Genomic DNA, 18,543 nt, shown 5'->3' with positions numbered 1-18,543 from the left:
GAGCAGCTGAGGGAGCTGGGGGTGTTGAGCCTGGAGCAGAGGAGGCTGAGGGAGACCTCATTGCTCTCTGCAGCTCCCTGAGAGGAGGCTGCAGCCAGCTGGGGCTTGGGCTCTGCTCCCAAGGAACAAGGGACAGGACAAGAGGCAATGGCCTCAAGCTGCCCCAGGACAGGTTTGGGTTGGCCATGAGGAACAATTTCTTCCCCTTCAGGGTTGTCCAGGCCTGGCCCAGGCTGCCCAGGGCAGTGGTGCAGTCCCCATGGCTGGAGGGGTTCCAGAGCTGTGTGGCTGTGGTGCTGAGGGCCATGGCTCAGTGGTGCTGAGGGCTGTGGCTCAGTGGTGCTGAGGGCTGTGGCTCAGTGGTGCTGAGGGCTGTGGCTCAGTGGTGCTGAGGGCCAGGGCTCGGTGGTGCTGAGGACCAGGGCTCAGTGCTGCCCCGGCAGTGCTGGGGTTAGTGGTTGGACTCCAAGACTCTAAAGGTTTTTCCAACCAAAACAGTTCCATGACTCCATGCTGCCGTCGAGGTCCTCCGAACCCCCTTCTGCCGTTCAGGACGACCGAGACTAGTCGCCCAAGTGCCGGGCAGCAACTAAGGGCTGCCCACACTCATCATGGCGGCGGCAGCCTCAGGGCCAGTCCCGCTTAATCCCGTTCAATGTCGCGAGATCTCGCCGGGAGCGGCCTGGTCGCCGCGGTTACGCGACGCAGAAACTCCGCTGCGGCAGGTGAAGACCGCGGGTTCGAATCCTCCCTGCGCCGCCGCTGTGTCAGGGCTGGGGTAAGGCCTGCAGTCGGTTGAGGTGCCGCGAGGGGCTGCAGGCCCTCCCCCGAGGCCTGGGGGGGTGCAGGGTTGTTGGGCTCAGTCTTTGTGTCTCGCAGAAGCATGGAGGCCGGTTGCAGAGGGGGGTCGGCGGGGCTGGCCGCCGCCCTGCCCAGCCAGCCGCCGCTGCGCATCGCCGTGGGCAAGGCTCGGGAGCTGGTAAGGCTCTGGTGGGTGCGGGGAGCTCGGACAGGGGCTTCCCCCCTTCCAGAGCCGCTGTGGGGAGCGGTGAGGAGAGCTGGGATTCTGCCGAGGGTCTGGGCTGGCTGAGGCCGGAGGAGCACCGCAGGACCACGGCCTGGGCTGGGCTGGGCTGGAAGGGACCTTCCAAGCTCACCCAGGGCAAGCCCTGCAGCCAGCAGGGACAGCTGCAGCCACAGCAGGCTGCTCCCAGCCCCAACCAACCTGCCCTGCACTGCTGCCAGCCATGGGGCAGCTCCACCTCTCTGGGCAGCCTGGCACAGGCTCTCCCCACCCTCAGCACCAAACATTTCTCCTTCTCTCCACTCTCAGCCTCCCTCTTGCACTTCAAACCATCCCCCCTTGGCCTGGCCCAACAGGCCCTGCTCAGCACTCTGTCCCCAGCTCTCTTCTGGCCTCTTGAAGCCCTGCAAGGCCAGCAGGAGGTCTCCCTGGAGCCTTCTCCTCTGCAGGCTGCACAAGTTGGTGAGGGGTTTGGAGCACAGCCCTGTGAGGAGAGGCTGAGGGAGCTGGGGTTGCTTAGCCTGGAGAAGAGGAGGCTCAGGGGTGACCTTATCACTCTCTACAACTACCTGAAGGGAGGTTGTAGACAGGCAGAGGTTGGTCTCTTCTCCCAGGCAGCCAGTACCAGAACAAGAGGACACAGTCTCAGGCTGTGCCAGGGGAGGTTCAGGTTGGATGTTAGGAAGAAGTTTTACACAGAGAGAGTGATTGCCCATTGGAATGGGCTGCCTGGGGAGGTGGTGGAGTCACCATCACTGGAGGTGTTCAGGAGGAGACTTGCTGGGGTGCTTGGTGCCATGGGTTAGCTGTTTGGGTGGGTTGGATTGGTTGATGGGTTGGACAGGATGATCTTGAAGGTCTCTTCCAACCTGGTTTGGTTTATTCTAAAAATAAAGGTTTATTCTAAACCCCAACCCTCCCAGCCTGGCCTCCCAGCAGAGGGCTTCCAGCCTCCCAGCACTGCTGTGGCCTCCTCTGGCCCTGCTCCAGCAGCTCCCTGCCTGTGCTGTGCTGAGGGCTCCAGAGCTGCCCCAGCCCTGCAGGGAGGTCTCAGCAGGCACAGCAGAGGGGCAGAATCCCCTCCCTGCCCCTGCTGCCCACACTGCTGGGGAGCAGCCCAGGCCAGGCTGGGGCTGGGCTGGCAGCACTCAGTGCCAGCTCCTGGCCAGCTCTGCACCCCCAACTCCTGCTCTACAATAAGGTTTGTTTTACTGGTGCTGTGTTGGAACATCTCTCTCTGCCTTCTCTGCCTCACTGACAAGATTTTAAAAGCAAAAATGTCTTCTCAGGGAGACAAATACCTCTGCAAAGAGCTCACATGGGCCATAAAGTCAGATTTTCATCTCAGCTGCAGTGATTTCAGTCATCTTGAATCCATTTGCGTGGCTCTGCTTTGAAAAGGCTGTGGCTGCAGCACCGTTCCAGGGCAAGACCACGGTGGGCTGGTTGGGATCAAACTGTGACTGCTTCCACATTCTGTGTGATCCATCCTGCTGCCCTTGGAGCCTTCTAGAGGCACTGGCATTTAGGAGGGAACGTGGAGAAGCAGCTCAGCTACTGCTGCTAGCAGGACAAATGAACATCTCTGCTTCTGCTCCAGCAGCAAAGACAGAAACAAAATCAAAGCAACAAAGCAAACAGAGGCAGCAGTCTGGCTGCTTCTTTTCTGAGGTTTTCACTGTGTTTAAGTGCCTCTCACGCTGAGAGTCTGCAAACAGCCTCTCAGGTGAGCAGTAGAAGGTAAGAGGAGGGAAAACAGAGGAGGGATTGCCTCTGGAATGTTGGGGTTTGAATCTGATGGCTCCATCTTGGAAAAGGCTTTGCAAAAGGAGAGAGAGAAGTGGAGAAGTGCAGTAATAGCAGCAGCAACATGAAGAAACACTCCAGCTGTAAGAGCTATGGAATCTGCTTAATTAGAAGTGAGGTAGAGGAGGATGAGAGAGGAGCCTGGGATAATTAATGGCACAGAGAAAGGTTAATGGGAGTCTTCTGTTTAGCCACTCATTAGCCACTTGTAGCTCAAGGAGAGAGTCAGGAGGACTGAGGGGAAATTGATGGGGACAGACTTCTGAGCAGGGCCTGTTGGGACAGGCCAAGGGGGGATGGTTTGAAGTGCAAGAGGGAGACTGAGAGTGGAGAGAAGGGAGAAATGTTTGAGCCTGAGGGTGGGGAGAGCCTGTGCCAGGCTGTCCAGAGAGGTGGAGCTGCCCCATGGCTGGCAGCAGTGCAGGGCAGGTTGGTTGGGGCTGGGAGCAGCCTGCTGTGGTTGGGGATGTCCCTGGGGACTGCAGGGCTTGCTCTGGGTGAGCTTGGAAGGTCCCTTGAACCCAAACCAGTCTGGGATTCCATTCTGTGATATCATCATAGAGGGGATGATGAAAGGAGAGAGTGGAGCATCTGACACCATCCTGTACATGGGAGACATGGAAACCCCAGGCACCTTCACAGCATTCTCTGATCCTGTGCAAACTCAGCCGAAGTGAAGGAAATCTCTTCCTCTGCAAGAGCCACCTTGGAACTGATCAGCCCAGTGACAGGGAGGGAGGGAGGGAGGTGGAGGGGAGGCCCTTGGAGCTCAGCTGTCCCTTGGCTCAGGGTGAGAGACAAGCTGGCTTTGGGCACTCAGTCCTGTGGTCAGGGTGGCCTCTGCTCTTCCCTACACAGAGATGCGAACTGTGCTCCTCCTGCCAGGAGGCTCTTTGGTGTCTGCCTGGCTCAGCACTTCTTGTGCTGCCATGGAGGTGCCCAGTGCTGCCTGCTGGTGCTGCCTGGGCACACGGTTGCCTGCTGCCATGCTCTCAGCACTCACCAGCCCTCTTTGTCCTTGTTTCACCCCCTCTGTGGAGCTGTTTTAAAAGGCAAGCATCCTCCCTGTGCTTACAGCAAGAGGTGTTGAGGCTGGGGGTGACAAATTGCAGAGCTGCCTACAGAGCTTGCTGGAGCCCCTCTTGGATGTCAAGGCATTCTGCAGCCAGGTGATAGGCACAAGGAAGCTCAGTCATGCAGCTCAGGAGCTGCTTTCTTGGGAAGTGACAAGCCTCAAGCTTCCTGGAAGCACAAGAATGTCGATGGGAGGCTCTGGAGATTTGCTTTAGGTGTGGGGAAAAGGAGAATAAGGAGAAAGTTGTTTGGGGTGAGGCTGCTGGAGGCCTGGAGCAGGCTGCCCAGAGAGGTTGTGGAGTCTGCTGGTGTGGAGAGCTTCCAACCCCCCCTGGGCACTGTGCTGCTGGGCAGGGTGCTGGGGGTGCCCTGCTGGAGCAGGGCTTGGGCTGGGGGAGCTCCAGAGCTCCCTTCCAACCCCTGCCTGCTGGGATTCTGGGATCTTGTGTCTTTCATTGCCTTTCCCTGGGGTGAAGCCTGGACCTCTCCATCTCCCCTGCTGCATCTCTTGATGGTGTCCTTGGGGCACCACAGGATGCTGAGCAGGCAATTTCCCTCCTAAAGATAGGGGAAGGGTGAGGTCTGGGCATGGCCAAGCTCTGCTCCTCTTGCCTAGCAGTGAGCCTTCTCCTGGGGCTGGGCTGGGCTGAGCTGCCTGCCAGAGGCAGCTTTCATCCTGGGCCTGCCGCTGAGGAGCCAGCTGCTGAGGAGCCAGCTGCTGAGGAGCCAGCTGCTGAAGGTGCTGCTTTCTGGACAGAGAGCCATCAAAAGTGAGGTGTCAGCCACTCTGGTGCGTGTGGAGTACAAGGGGAGCGTGCTGGGGGACTCCTCCAAGGCCGATGTGTCAGCAGATGGGACAGCAGAGTACAGCCTGGAGTGCAGCCTGGAGTGCAGCCCTGCCGGCCCCACCGCCCTGCACGACCTGGCGCAGCAGCCGCTGCTCCGTGAGTACCTGAGGCTGCCAGCACCTCCCTCTGCCCCCCTGCTGCTCACTGCCTCAAGAATAGCTCTTTGCTGAGGAATCTCAGCCCTGCTCTTCCCATCCCTGCCAGCTGGAAGAGTCTCCTTTCAGCTTGGCCTGTGCTCCTTGGCTCCTGTGCTGTCAGCCTTGGGAGATGAGGAGGGAGCCTGTGCCAGAGCTGCACAGATCCTTTGCAGCCCTGACCTGCTGGGCTGAGGAACTCTTCCAGCTCCTCTCTCTTTTCATCTCTCTAGTGACAGTGATAGAAGTGTTGCCAAAGGACAAGAAACAGAAGGAGAAGACCATGCCTCTTGCCCAAGCTGTGGTGGACCTCCTGCCCCTGCTGCAAGGTGTGACACTGACTTCCACAGCCTCCATAAGCACTTCTTGCTCCCTGATTTACTCCACTCGATCATACAATCACAGAAGGGACCTTAAAGATGGTCTAGTTCCACCCCTGCTGCTGTGTGCAGGGACACCTCCCACCAGAGCAGGTTGCTCAAGGCCTCATCCAGCCTGACCTTGAGCACCTCCAGGGAGGAGGCAGCCACAGCCTCCCCTGGCAGCCTGTGCCAGTCTCTCTCCACCCTCACTGGAAGGACCTGATGACCTTAGAGGTCTTTTCCGACCTTAATGGTTCCAGAGCAGAGGAGCTGTAAACCATCTGATTGTCTGCTAACAGAGGAGAGTCTGAGCACACCACATCTTCCACCCTGGCCTCACTTCTTGCACCCTGGCACTTCCTGACCGTTGCTTATGGCCCCCAGACTCTGACTTCCCTCCCTTGCACCAGATGCCCTTCACAGCCCCCGGGGCTGGGTGAGGAGGGGTTGGCATCAGGAGTCAGTGTTGGAAGCCAGGCCATGATTTCTCTCTAGATGCTCTCATTTATGCTGTCCTCATGCCTGTGTCTTCCCAGGACAGTGCTCACTGAAGGTCTCAGCTCCTTTGTATGCAGTGCCTACCTCACCCTCAGAGAGCCTTCACCCCCAGGCCAAGGTATGTGGGGTTTGGACCTGGCTGGGGCTCTGCTGCTCCTCGCTGGGAAGGTGAAAGTGACTCAGCCACCTCCCTCAGCACAGGTGTCCTAGGGGCTTGGAGGCCTTTCCTACTCCTCTTGACATCTGTCCCTGGTCACCTATGATAGGTGAGGTGGGGCTGGGAAATGTTCATGTGTGCAGCTACCAAATAGCCCTGGGAAAAAAAGCAGTGGAGGGGGAAAGCATCTTGCTGAAAACACAGCCAGAGGCAGAGGCAGCACTGCCTGCCCTGCTCCATCGCTCTGCTGTGCAGCAGAGCTCTCAGAGGCCATTATTGTTCAGGCTCTGATGGCCTCTCCTGCAAGGTCCTCATTCACTCAGCCTCTTGAGGAGTCCCCAGGGAATAAAGCAGGGAGTGAAGGATGGGGCTGGGCAGTGTGCCTGGCTGTGCTGCTGGCCTGCCTGTGGTTAGCACTGCAAGGGAGCTGGAGGGCTGGATGTGGCACTAACTCCTCTGTGTTGAAGAGGTGTTGCAGAGTAAGCAAGGCAAGGAGGCAGGGGGAGTCTCATTAGGGAGGGGAGATAATAAGTGCTGAGCAGCTGGTTTTGCATCTCACCCCATCCAGCCAGGGCTGGGACAGGGAATTACAGAGTGTGTGAGGATGGGGCCTGAGCTTGGCAAGCTCTGAATCACCACAGGAAAATCAGCACTTGCCATCACCCCTGCTGCTCTCTCCCTCTGGCTCCTTTTGGGAGCCCCTGACTCTTCCTCCCTGGCTCCCTTGGGGCACATCCCATGCCTCAAGCAGGCAAACAGCACAGTTCAGACAAATTGATGATGAGTGTTCCTTTCCTGTGCTGCTCTCTTCTCTTTCCCACCTGAGGTGGAGAAGAACACAGGATGATACATTCTGACCTTGGCTTAGCTTCTCCCTCAAGAGCAGGAGAGTTCTAACTGGGTGGTTACTGGCTCTGCTTTATCCTTCTCTCACAGGGTGGCCTTGAAGTGACAGTGTGCACCCCAGAGCCCCTGCTTTCTGCAGCCCAGCTTTCCAGTGGGAACCTCCTGAGCATCACCCTGGAGGCAGCTTACTCTGTCCCTGAAGCTCTTGCCCCAGCAGGACCCCTGCAGAGCTATGTGGCTTGTCTGCAAGTGCCAGCAGCTGGGGAGGTGAGGACTGCTTCAGGCATGCTGAGAGTGGCTTAGCTGCTACAGAATTATTGTTCTCCTACATTACCCTCTGGGGAACAGTGTCCAGGCCCATGGGGTGCACAGCTCCTGTACTTGTGCAACAGCAGCCTTTGGAACCAGGGAGTGGTTTAGGTTGGGAGAGGCATTTGAGACCATCCAGTGTAAGCCCTCCCCCAGCACTGCCAGGGCACCACTGAGCCCTGGCCCTCAGCACCACTGAGCCCTGGCCCTCAGCACCACAGCCACACAGCTCTGGAACCCCTCCAGCCATGGGGACTGCACCACTGCCCTGGGCAGCCTGGGCCAGGCCTGGACAGCCCTCAAGGGGAAGAAATTGTTCCTCATGGCCAATCCAAATCTTCCCTGGGGCAGCTTGAGGCCATTGCCTCTTGTCCTGTCCCTGGTTCCTTGGGAGCAGAGCCCAAGCCCCAGCTGGCTGCAGCCTCCTCTCAGGGAGCTGCAGAGAGCAAGGAGGTCTCCCTCAGCCTCCTCTTCTCCAGGCTCAACCCCCCCAGCTCCCTCAGCTGCTCCTCCCCAGCCCTCTTCTCCAGACCCTTCCCCAGCTCTCTTGCCCTTCCCTGGCCCTGCTCCAGCTCCTCAATGTTCTTCCTGCAGTGAGGGCCCAGAACTGAACCCAGCACTCCAGGTGTGGCCTCAGCAGTGCCCAGCACGGGGGTGTGAGTGCTCAGGGTCCCTGGGGCATGGGCTGTGTCCCAACTGAAGCTCTGCTTTGCAGCTGCCAGGAGTGTTTGTTGTTTCTCTCCATGTGGCTATTTATTTTCTCTCCTCTCTTTGTTTGCTGGAGCAGCTTTTCCAAGCCAGGCCCCTGCCCTGCTGCTTGGCTTGGTTAGGTGCAGCTCAGAGCAGCTGGTGCTTGCTGCTGCTCCTGTTGGAGATGAAAGGTCTTTTCCCTCTCGTGTCTCTAGCAGGACTTGCCCTTGCTCTTCAAGAATGGCCTCCTGAAGCTGCCTGGGGAGAAAGAGCCACTGCCCCGCCCCAAGAAATGGCCCCTTGATGACATCCTGGCCCCTGCAGCTCTCAGCATCCCCAGCTCCTTCATCCTTGGTGGTCCCTTTGAGGATGAGGATGGAGAGCTCAACAAACCAGAGGTGAGGGAGGTGGCTGGAAGAGAGCCTCTGGGGGTCTCTGAAGGGGCTGAGAAGGACCTGCAGAGACTTGGGAGGGCAGGAGGAGGTGGGTGGTGGGTTCTCTGCAGAGTGTTCAGACAAGGAGAGGGTTCCCCTGGGAGAGCAGGCCCAGGAGGCTTCCCTGGGGTGCTTCTGGTCCCCGGGAACCTGCCTGCTGCTGAGCTGCTGGGCTTGGAGTTGTGTTGCCTCCTTGTGAGCCGAGCTCTGGGGCTGCAGGGGCGGCTTGGCCTTGCCGTGTGGTGGGTTGGACACCTCTCTTCTTCCCCAGGAACCACTCTGAGGGATGACCTGGGAACGATGCAGGCTCTGGAGACTGTGGTCCTGGTTCTAACCACCTGCTGCTTCTCACAGGACAGGGAGTTTAGGACCCAAGCAGAAAGCAGGAGGAGGATTGTGTGGGACACGGAGAGCCGCCGGTACCTGGATCCTGCTGCTGTGCTCCAGTAAGGGACCTGAGGAGCTCCCTCCCAGCATGGTGGGGACAAAGCACCTGGCAGGGGATTAGCTCTTTATAGCTGTTGGTGTCACAACTGCACCCAGTGGTGTGGATGGAGAGCAAAATGTGCTGTTCTGGGCTCCCCAGTTCAGGAGAGAGAGAGCTGCTGGAGAGAGCCCAGGGCAGGCTGCTGAGGGGCCTGGAGCAGCTCTGGGAGCAGCAAAGGCTGAGAGCCCTGGGGCTGAGAGCCTGCAGAAGAGCAGCCCCAGAGGGCAGCTGAGCAATGCTCAGCAAGAGCTAAAGGAGCTGTGGGGGGCAAGAAGCTGGGGCCAGGCTCTGCTGAGTGCTGCCCAGGGACAGCAGAAGGGACAGCAAGGGGCAGAAAGTGTCAGGCAGGAGGCTGGAGCTGAGCAGGAGGAGAAAGTTGTTTGGGGTGAGGCTGCTGGAGGCCTGGAGCAGGCTGCCCAGAGAGGTTGTGGAGTCTGCTGGTGTGGAGAGCTTCCAACCCCCCCTGGGCACTGTGCCCCAGGGCAGGCTGCTGGGGGTGCCCTGCTGGAGCAGGGCTTGGGCTGGGGGAGCTCCAGTTTCTGCCCCAAGCACACGTTCATGTGGCCTGGGTGGGAGCAAACCCACGTGGGGGATGTTCTGGGGCAGAAAGGAGGGTGGGGTGGCTCTCAGGCTCGGTTCCTGCCTCTTCTCAGTGCCCTTCCTGTGCCCTCAGCCTGCAGCAGCAGATCCTGGAGTGCCGGTGCTGGCCTGTGGAGCTCTGCAGGGTGTCCCTGGCCTCACCCAGCAAAGGGAAAGGCAACAAAGCTGACAAGGTGAGAGCAGGGGGGGATGTGCTGGCCTGGCTTGTCAGTCACCAAGCATTTTCCTTTCAATGCCTTTGTGATACCCAACAAGGCTTGGCCCTGCCAAAGGCAGGCAGGGAGCTGGAGCCTCTGTGGAGGGATTCGCTGGCCTCCCAGAGCTGCTGAGCAGACAAAGGGTCAGAGGCTTTCCTTCCTGCTGGGCTGTGGCAGCTGGGTGGCAGGGCTCTGGGTAGAGGGTGCTTCTGGGAGGTAAAGTAACTCCCTAAGCTGCTGGGATTTTGAAACATCTGGAAGGAATCCTGTGTCTTCCTGCTTGAGGTGTGAAGAGGTTTTGCTTTCATGCATGAGCTGAGGTCATCCCACAGAGAAACATCCTCTTGGTGCTGCTCCTGGCAGCTGACTGTGAGAGCTCCTAAGCTGTTACAGGGTGAAGTTACAGAATCATGGCCTGGGTTGGGCTGGAAAGGAGCTTCCAAGCTCACCCAGTGCAAGCCAGCAGGGACAGTTGCAGCCACAGCAGGCTGCTCCCAGCCCCAACCAACCTGCCCTGCACTGCTGCCAGCCATGGGGCAGCTCCACCTCTCTGGGAAGCCTGGCACAGGCTCTCCCCACCCTCAGCACCAAACATTTCTCCTTCTCTCCACTCTCAGCCTCCCTCTTGCACTTCAAACCATCCCCCCTTGGCCTGGCCCAACAGGCCCTGCTCAGCAGTCTGTCCCCAGCTCTCTTGAAGCCCTGCAAGGCCCCCAGGAGGTCTGCCTGGAGCCTTCTCCTCTGCAGGCTGCACAACCCCAACCCTCCCAGCCTGGCCTCCCAGCAGAGGGCTTCCAGCCTCCCAGCACTGCTGTGGCCTTTGTGCCAAGCCCTGGATCCTCAGTGAAGTTGTGTCCCAGATCCCCCCAGTTCCTCCCTGCCTGCTTCAGGAGGAGGTAGTGCAGCACAGGGTAGTTGTAGAGCTCTCTGAGAGGTGTTTCCCCAGAGCCTGAACACAAGCTGGGATCAATCCCTTCCAGCCCTCACTGCTGCCAGGGTTTTGCATCTCTGCTGGAGATCCTTGTCCCCTACACTCAGTGCTGCTAGCCTGGGCTCCAGACCTCCTGGGTACCTTGCTTCAAGCCCCAAGCTGCAGAGCTCTGGTGGGGATCACTTGGATTTCTAACCATACCCTTGGCAGCTCTGCAGCACTAGCTCCAAAAGAGCACCCTGAGGGCTGGCAGAGTGTGGGCACTGGGAAAGCTGCCCTGCAGGGCTGGGATCAAGTGGGCATCCTCCATAGCAAACAGCTCCTCTCAGCTGGGTTGTCTCAGCTGGGTGCCAGGGAGCCAGTGGCTCCTCAGGTTTGCTGTGTGGCCTCCTCTTCATGGGACCAGTGACCTTGTTTCCTTCAGGAGAGCTCCAGGCTGCTCAGTATCTCAGTGCCTTGCTCTGTGTTTCCAGGGAGATGAGGACAGGCAGCTCTCCTTCCACGGGGTGGCCTATGTCAACATGGTGCCTCTGCTCTGCCCTGGGGTCAGGTGCCTCCGAGGAGCTTTCCCTGTCCACAGCTACCAAGACAGCGAGGTGCTGGAGAAGGTGAGAGCACCACCAGAGAGGCAGGCTCTGCCCAGCCCTGGGCTGCTGCAGAGTGGGGCTGGCAGCAGGCAGGGTGGTGCTGGAGGAGCTCACAGAAGCTTCCAGCTGCAGACTTCTCGAAGGCAGAGGATTTTTGAGCGTGCAGAAGCAGCTCTGGGGGCCGAGAGAGGCTCCAAATCTCACTGCAGTGCTTTCTGTGCCAGGTGCTGAGCAGGGAGGGCTGGGACCAGGCTCCTCTCCCCCCAGCCTGAGCAGCAGCAAAGGAGCTGCCTTGCTGGGAAGAGCAAACAGTGGCTCTGGCAGGGGAGTGTTTCCCCAGGCAACCACCAAAGAAGCTCTCACTGGAGGTTTATTTGTCTTGGTGGCTCTCCCCCTCCCTGTTCCTGCCAGTGACACTTCCAGCTCCTTTTTCCCACACTGCTCCCACGACAGGCCTGAGCTTCTTGCAGGAGGGCAGATGCACAGCCTGCATGCTCTGCCCACAGCCCCCACAGTGCCAGGCTGCAGGAGCTGGGTGGGTCACAGCCCTTCTCCCTGGGCCAGGCTGCTGGAGCTCAGGGGAGGTTCAGGTTGGAGATCAGAAACAGTTTCTTTGCTGCAAGAGTGGTCAGGGAGTGGCACAGGCTGCCCAGGGAAGTGGTGGAGTCCCCATCCCTGGAGGTGTCCCAGAAGGGTGTGGACATGGCCATGGTGGGGTTGGCTAGATGGCTGCTCTGGGTGCCCTGCTCTGGGTGCCCTGCTCTGGGTGCCCTGGGAGGGCTTTTGCAACCCAAACCATTCTGGGATTCTGTGATAGCCTAAGCTGAGGCTCCACAGCTCTGTGGTATCAGAGCTTGCCTTGAGCACCAGCAGCTGAACTCCTAGGAGGGGAGGATAAGGCTGCACAGCTGCTTCATGCATGCAGGACCCTGACAAAGTGTTTTGCCAGGGCAGAGGTTAAGCCAGAGGGCTGGGGAAGCCCAGCTGGGCCCTCGATTCCCTCTCTTCCCTCTGTTCTCTTTTCCAGACCAAAAGGCAGCACAGTGCTTTCAGGGATCTCAGGACACAGCTCAGCCTGAGTAAGGAAGGGTCATGGACCCCAGGAGCTGGCAGTTCCAGACCTGCTCCCAGCAGGGCTCAGAAGGAAGACAGAGAGAAACCTCTCGTCCGAAGGGTGAGGTCCAGAGGGGCCCAGCACAAGGTCCCTGCTCCACTGCCACCTCACAGGGGCAGGAGCTAGGAACTGAGGGCATGCAGCCTCTGCCAGCTGAGAGATCCTCAGGAGCTGCCTGGGCAAATGCCCACCTCACATCCTCAGCTTGGAATGATGGAATCATTTAGGCTGCAAAAGGCCTTGGGAACCAAGGAGTCCAAGCCCTGCTGGTGGGGCTGTGAGGGCTGCTGAAGCTGAAACAAGAGAAGCCTTTTCTTTTGCTTTAACAGATGTCCACTGTGTCCAAGATGCAGTCAGATGCTTCTGCAGAAGCTGACAGCATGGCCAGTGCCAGCCTCGATGGACAGGTGAGTGGGGGGCAGGGAAGGGAAAGGGAAGGGAGGGGAAGGGGAAGAGGAAAGGGAAGAGAAGGGAGCTAGACCAGCACTGTGCTGCTGGCTCCCACACAATGAAACCCCTCAGGAGCCAGTCAGCAGCTGATGTTTTATGGAGATGCTGACCTGGAGTTCTCCAAGTGAAGTCCAGCTGGAGGGTAGCCTGCCATGGGGCTGGAAGGTCTCTGTAAGTAGCCAAGGAGTTAGTTGAAAGCGTTCCTTCTCATGGAATGGAAGAGAAGGCTGCAGGGAAACTTTAGGTCATCCTTCCAGTAGCTGAGGGGCTCCAGGAGAGCTGGGGAGGGACTTGGGCCAAGGGCTGGGAGTGCCAGGCCCAGGGCCAATGGCTTTGAGCTGGGAGAGAGGAGACTGAGAGTGGAGAGGAGGAAGAAATCCTTTGCAGTGAGGGTGGGGAGACTCTGGCACAGGCTGCCCTGGGAGGCTGTGGCTGCCTGCTGCCTGGAGGTGTTCAGGACCAGGCTGGATGAGGCCCTGAGCAGCCTGTGCTGGTGGGAGGGATCCCTGCCCATGGCAGGGGGCTGGAGCTGGATGGTCTCTGAGGTCCTTTCCAGCCCAGACCATTCTTTGAATCTCTGATTTTCTGATAGCTTGGCTCACAGCAGGATTCACTGTGAGCAGACTGAGCCTCTGAGCTCCCTCCTTTGTGCCAGGCTGAATCCTTCCCTCAGCTGAATCCTGCTGCTGTAAATCATTCTGAGGGCAGCTCCTTCTCTGCAGCCCCAGAGAGGATTTGCTGCAGATCTCTATCTCCATGTTCAGTCTTTCATGCTGCCAGTCAGGGCTCTGGGCAGCACAACTCTGAGGGGGCAATGTTTGTCTCCACAGCAATATGATGAGGCAGGAACCTTCCTGCTGCTGGAGATAAAGCTGGACAAGGCCCTGGTGCCCAGGCGGGCACAGGAGGAGCTCAGCAGACGGTGAGTAAAGCCCAGCTGCAGCCTCTGCAGCAGGGACAGACTGCTCTGGAAGGACAGCTGAGGCCTGAGCCAAAGCCCACTGCAGGCAGGAGGAGAGTTTGGTCAAACCTGCTTAGGAGATGGCATCTGGTGTGTTGGGAAGACACCAGGATTCATCTGAGCTGGCACCTCCCTGCCAGCCTGCCCAGAAAGGAGACACCAGAGCAGCAGCAGCAGCAGCATGGTGTCTGCCTGCAGCAGCAGCAGCATGGTGTCTGCCTGCAGCACCACACTGCATTCCCAGCTGTACTTTGTTTCCCCTTAATCCCTGTGGGTTAGCCTCTGGCATGTCCAGCTGCTTGCTCAGGACTGGCTACCAGCATAGAGTGTCCTGGGCACCCCTGGGTGGTGGCTGCCCTGCCCCTGGGTGGTGGCTGCCCTGCCCTGGGTGGCAGCTGCCCTGCCCCTGGAGAGGCTGCCCTGCCCCTGGGTGGTGGCTGCCCTGCCCCTGGGTGGTGGCTGCCCTGCCCCTGGGTGGTGGCTGCCCTGCCCCTGGAGCAGCTGCCCTGCCCCTGGAGAGGCTGCCCTGCCCCTGGAGCGGCTGCCCTGCCCCTGGGTGGTGGCTGCCCTGCCCCTGGAGCGGCTGCCCTGCCCCTGGGTGGTGGCTGCCCTGCCCCTGGAGCAGCTGCCCTGCCCCTGGAGCGGCTGCCCTGCCCCTGGAGCAGCTGCCCTGCCCCTGGAGCGGCTGCCCTGCCCTGGGTGGCAGCTGCCCTGCCCTGGGTGGTGGCTGCCCTGCCCCTGGAGTGGCTGCCCTGCCCTGGGTGGTGGCTGCCCTGCCCCTGGGTGGCAGCTGCCCTGCCCTGGGTGGCAGCTGCCCTGCCCTGGGTGGTGGCTGCCCTGCCCCTGGAGCGGCTGCCCTGCCCCTGGGTGGCAGCTGCCCTGCCCTGGGTGGTGGCTGCCCTGCCCCTGGAGCGGCTGCCCTGCCCCTGGGTGGCGGCTGCCCTGCCCCTGGGTGGCAGCTGCCCTGCCCCTGGAGCAGCTGCCCTGCCCTGGGTGGTGGCTGCCCTGCCCTGGGTGGTGGCTGCCCTGCCCGTGCTGTGGCTGCCCTGCCCCTATCATTGGGCTTTGGCTTTTTTGGCTTTTCAGAAGTTTTCTCATGATCTTAGAATCACAAAACCATGAAATGGTGACCTTAAGTCTTTCCAAACAAACCTAAGTCCAAGCCTTGCCCCAGCACTGCCAGGGCACCACTGAGCCCTGGCCCTCAGCACCACTGAGCCCTGGCCCTCAGCACCACAGCCACACAGCTCTGGAACCCCTCCAGCCATGGGGACTGCACCACTGCCCTGGGCAGCCTGGGCCAGGCCTGGACAACTCTCAGGGGGAAGAAATTGTTCCTCATGGCCAACCTAAACCTGCCCTGGGGCAGCTTGCGGCCATTGCCTCTTGTCCTGTCCCTTGTTCCTTGGGAGCAGAGCCCAAGCCCCAGCTGGCTGCAGCCTCCTCTCAGGGAGCTGCAGAGAGCAAGAAGGTCTCCCTCAGCCTCCTCTTCTCCAGGCTCAACACCCCCAGCTCCCTCAGCTGCTCCTCCCCAGCCCTCTTCTCCAAACCCTTCCCCAGCTCTCTCCACTTGACCACAGCTTGCAAGAATTCAGTGGAATTCCTCCTTCCCCTGCCATGTGCAGCTGCAGATACCAGGCCTGCCAAATGATCCCTGCTGGGTGGTGGGAAAGGCTCTGCCTTGGGGAGCTCCAGGTGGTGCCACAGCAGCCTAGGCTTCACAGTTCATTCTGGGTCTGAGACTTCGTTGCCCCTCCCCAGGCTCCTGTGAGGTGTCTCAGGGACAGGCTGGAGCCCTCCCCCTGCAAGCTGCCAGGGCCCAGGACAAGCCAACACTGCTGGCAGTGTCTGACTGATCTCTTCTGTCCTCTCCTTGGCAGGATCAAGGAGATGATTCCTCCTCGCCCTCCCCTGCCTCCTCGGACTTCAGGAGCCAAGAAGGTACATGCAGGAGCCTGTGGCCTTGCCCCCACTGCCTCCTCATCCTGCCCTCATCCCCCTCACACAGGAGAATCTTCATGCTCAGCTGCAGCTGCACAGCAAGGTGTAGATGATGTCTGAAGAGAAAGCAGACATGAGAGAGGCTGCAGGGGCTGTGATCTGCACAGCCCCCGTGGGAGGCATTCCTGGGCTGTGTGACTCATGTTGGCAGCCCGTGCAAAGGGGACAGATGTAGCAAAGGCAGGGAAGGAGCAGTGTGGAGGTGTCTGGAAGGAAACAGGCTGCTGGAGAAAAAGGGGCTGGTAGCCTCCATGTTTACCTGATGCACTCCCAACAGGTTCTTGACCCAGACTGACTCAGGGGCTTCATCCATCCCAGGCAAACATGGACAGAATCAGCCCCAGGCAGAGGTTGTGAGGACTTCTGTGCATGACATCCACAGGAAACTCTGAGAACTTGCTTGGCTCCTGTGGCTACAGCCATGGAAGGAGAATGGCCTTGGGGGTAGCCCCTGGCTGATGGGGAACTCAAAGCAACAGTGGAGGAAGAAGCAGCACTTCAGTGACTCCCCCCTGCTGCTGCAGGACTGCTTTGTGCTGGGCTGTCTGGAGTGCACAGCTGATTGTCAGTGGGGGGAAGCTGCTGCCACACAGATGATGGTTGTACCACCCAGGTTATGAGATACAAAGCTGCTGAGGGGCCTGGAGCAGCTCTGGGAGCAGCAAAGGCTGAGAGCCCTGGGGCTGAGAGCCTGCAGAAGAGCAGCCCCAGAGGGCAGCTGAGCAATGCTCAGCAAGAGCTAAAGGAGCTGTGGGGGGCAAGAGGCTGGGGCCAGGCTCTGCTGAGTGCTGCCCAGGGACAGCACAAGGGGCAGCAAGGGGCAGAAAGTGTCAGGCAGGAGGTTGGAGCTGAGCAGGAGGAGAAAGTTGTTTGGGGTGAGGCTGCTGGAGGCCTGGAGCAGGCTGCCCAGAGAGGTTGTGGAGTCTGCTGGTGTGGAGAGCTTCCAACCCCCCCTGGGCACTGTGCTGCTGGGCAGGGTGCTGTGGCTGCCCTGCTGGGGCAGGGGTTGTACTGGGTGAGCTCCAGAGCTCCCTTCCAGCCCTGCTGGCACTCTGGGTTTGCAGACTGCTGGGTTTACAAAGCCCTCAGCAATGGGATCTGTTTGACTCCCAAGCAGTTCCACTGCTGTAGGCAAGAGGACAAGGAGTGAGAAGCTGACTGGTGCCTGTACAATCCAGCAGCAGCAGTGTCTCATTCTGGAGATACTGCTCTGACCTCTGGAGATGATGAAGACCTTTTGCCTTTACATGTGGGTGTTTTGTCAGCCCTCAGGCATGGGCAGGACAGCTGAGTGCCAGACTAAGCCTGAGTCAGGTGGAGTGTGTGGCAGATGTGGCCTCTGGCAACTCAAAGAGATCCCAAGGCTGGTGGCACAGGAGTTGAGTTGGAGCTCTTTCCTTGCTAGGCTGTGGAAGATTATCACAACCATGTCAGCAGCATTGCTGTCTCCATCCTAAGGGAGTACCATGAGCTGTTTGGGAAGCAGCTGCCTGAGCAGGGAGCCATTGACCACCAGGCCCTGGAGGATCAGAAGCATCAGCTCTGCTTTAAGCTCAACACCTCTGGGAAATATTTTGCTTTCAAGGAGCAGCTAAAGGTGAGGAATCCTTCTCTGCTCTTCACCTTCCTCACCTGCTTTGTACCTGCCAGCTTCTCAGTGAGGAGCTGCTGCTGCTGCATGGTGGTAACTTCATCATAGACTCAGGGAATGGGTTGGGTTGGAAGGGACCTTCAAGACCAGCCAGCTCCAAGGACATCTCCACTGAGCTTGTGGAGGCAAGGAGGGGAGCAGTGTCCTCTGCAGCTGTCTGGGAGCTGGGGAGGATTTATGGATTCATAGAATGGGTTGGAAGGGAACCTCAAGATCATCCAGTTCCAACCCCCTGACATTGACCCCTCCCACCAGCACAGGCTGCTCAGGGCCTCATCCAGCCTGGCCCTGAACACCTCCAGGCAGGAGGCAGCCACAGCCTCCCTGGGCAGCCTGGGCCAGAGTCTCCCCAGCCTCACTGCAAAGGATTTCTTCCTCCTCTCCACTCCCAGTCTCCTCTCTCCCAGCTCAAAGCCATTGGCCCTGGGCCTGCCACTCCCAGCCCTTGGCCCAAGTCTCTCCCCAGCTCTCCTGGAGCCCTTCAGTACTGGGAGGCTGCTCTGAGGTCTGCCTGGAGCCTTCTCTTCTGCAGGCTGCACAGCCCCAGCTCTCCCAGCCTGGCCCCACAGGGGAGGTTCTGCAGCCTCTGATCATATTCATGTTGCTCCAGAAGTCCTCTTACAGAGCAGGCACCAAGCTGCTTTGCTCACACTCCAGGAGAGCCACTCTGGAGGGCAGTCTCCAGAGCTGGTCACATCCATGTGCCCCATGCCCAGGGCCTGAGGCAGGCAGAGCTGGCTGCTCCTGCATGCTGCCAGCCCAGCCTGGCAGCACAAGAGGGTTGCCCTCTGTCAGCTGCTTTGCCCTGGCTGCACTCTGCCCATAGACCACAGTTCTGTACCAAAGGGATCACCCTTCCCACAGCCTGTCCCTAAATGGACACAGGTGTGCCAGGGAGCCAGGGCAGGGAGGTGGGATGGGAGCTGCCCCCTGACTTCTGCTGATGCTCCAAGCTGGAGCTTCAGCAGGAAGCAGCAGCATGTGGCTCTGTGTGACCACAGAGCTGTGGGGGAGCAGAGGGCCCCTGCCTTGTCCAAGCCTCTCATGTCTCACAGTATGCTGTAGTGAACATTGTGAGGGAGAAGTATCTGAAGACCACAGCCTTTGAGAGCCAGGAGCAGCTCCAGGCTTTCCTCAGCGAGCTCTACGTGTACCTGGTGGAGCAGATGCACATTGCCCTGAACCAGGTAGGCAGAAACTGGGGGGATCTGGGACACAACTTCACTGAGGGTCAGGAGCAGGGCCAGAGGAGGCCACAGCAGTGCTGGGAGGCTGGAAGCCCTCTGCTGGGAGGCCAGGCTGGGAGGGTTGGGGTTGTGCAGCCTGCAGAGGAGAAGGCTCCAGGGAGACCTCCTGGGGGCCTTACAGAGCTTCAAGAGGCC

General features: G+C 59.4%; 1 protein-coding gene across 5 annotated transcripts in view; it reads left to right on the top strand.

The window, feature by feature from the left end:
* The first annotated feature begins 694 nt into the window (after window positions 1-694).
* Window positions 695-18,543, top strand: part of CFAP70 (cilia and flagella associated protein 70) — a 39,353-nt gene continuing 21,504 nt past the window's right edge. For 3 of the 5 annotated variants that reach the window (XM_068147289.1, XM_068147290.1, XM_068147286.1), the window contains exons 1-16: window positions 695-778; window positions 880-979; window positions 4,662-4,848; window positions 5,120-5,215; window positions 5,785-5,864; window positions 6,840-7,016; window positions 7,964-8,146; window positions 8,537-8,628; window positions 9,343-9,442; window positions 10,871-11,005; window positions 12,012-12,158; window positions 12,428-12,505; window positions 13,379-13,470; window positions 15,390-15,450; window positions 16,916-17,107; window positions 18,217-18,348. In XM_068147289.1, the coding sequence (XP_068003390.1) occupies window positions 884-979; window positions 4,662-4,848; window positions 5,120-5,215; window positions 5,785-5,864; window positions 6,840-7,016; window positions 7,964-8,146; window positions 8,537-8,628; window positions 9,343-9,442; window positions 10,871-11,005; window positions 12,012-12,158; window positions 12,428-12,505; window positions 13,379-13,470; window positions 15,390-15,450; window positions 16,916-17,107; window positions 18,217-18,348 (1,848 nt within the window). In that variant the 5' untranslated portion in view covers window positions 695-778; window positions 880-883. Of the gene's footprint in view, window positions 779-863; window positions 980-4,661; window positions 4,849-5,119; window positions 5,216-5,784; window positions 5,865-6,839; window positions 7,017-7,963; window positions 8,147-8,536; window positions 8,629-9,342; window positions 9,443-10,870; window positions 11,006-12,011; window positions 12,159-12,427; window positions 12,506-13,378; window positions 13,471-15,389; window positions 15,451-16,915; window positions 17,108-18,216; window positions 18,349-18,543 lie in introns of all 5 variants that reach the window. The other 2 variants (XM_068147288.1, XM_068147287.1) reach the window with 2 other exon arrangements.

Source organism: Melanerpes formicivorus, unplaced genomic scaffold (genome assembly GCF_026170545.1).
Source record: "Melanerpes formicivorus ecotype bairdi unplaced genomic scaffold, bMelFor1.0.p_v2 SCAF_14, whole genome shotgun sequence".
In the NCBI taxonomy this organism is placed as follows: Eukaryota; Metazoa; Chordata; class Aves; order Piciformes; family Picidae; genus Melanerpes; species Melanerpes formicivorus.
Note: the sequence above shows the minus strand (reverse complement) of the source record. Positions and strands in the feature narration are given on the sequence as shown.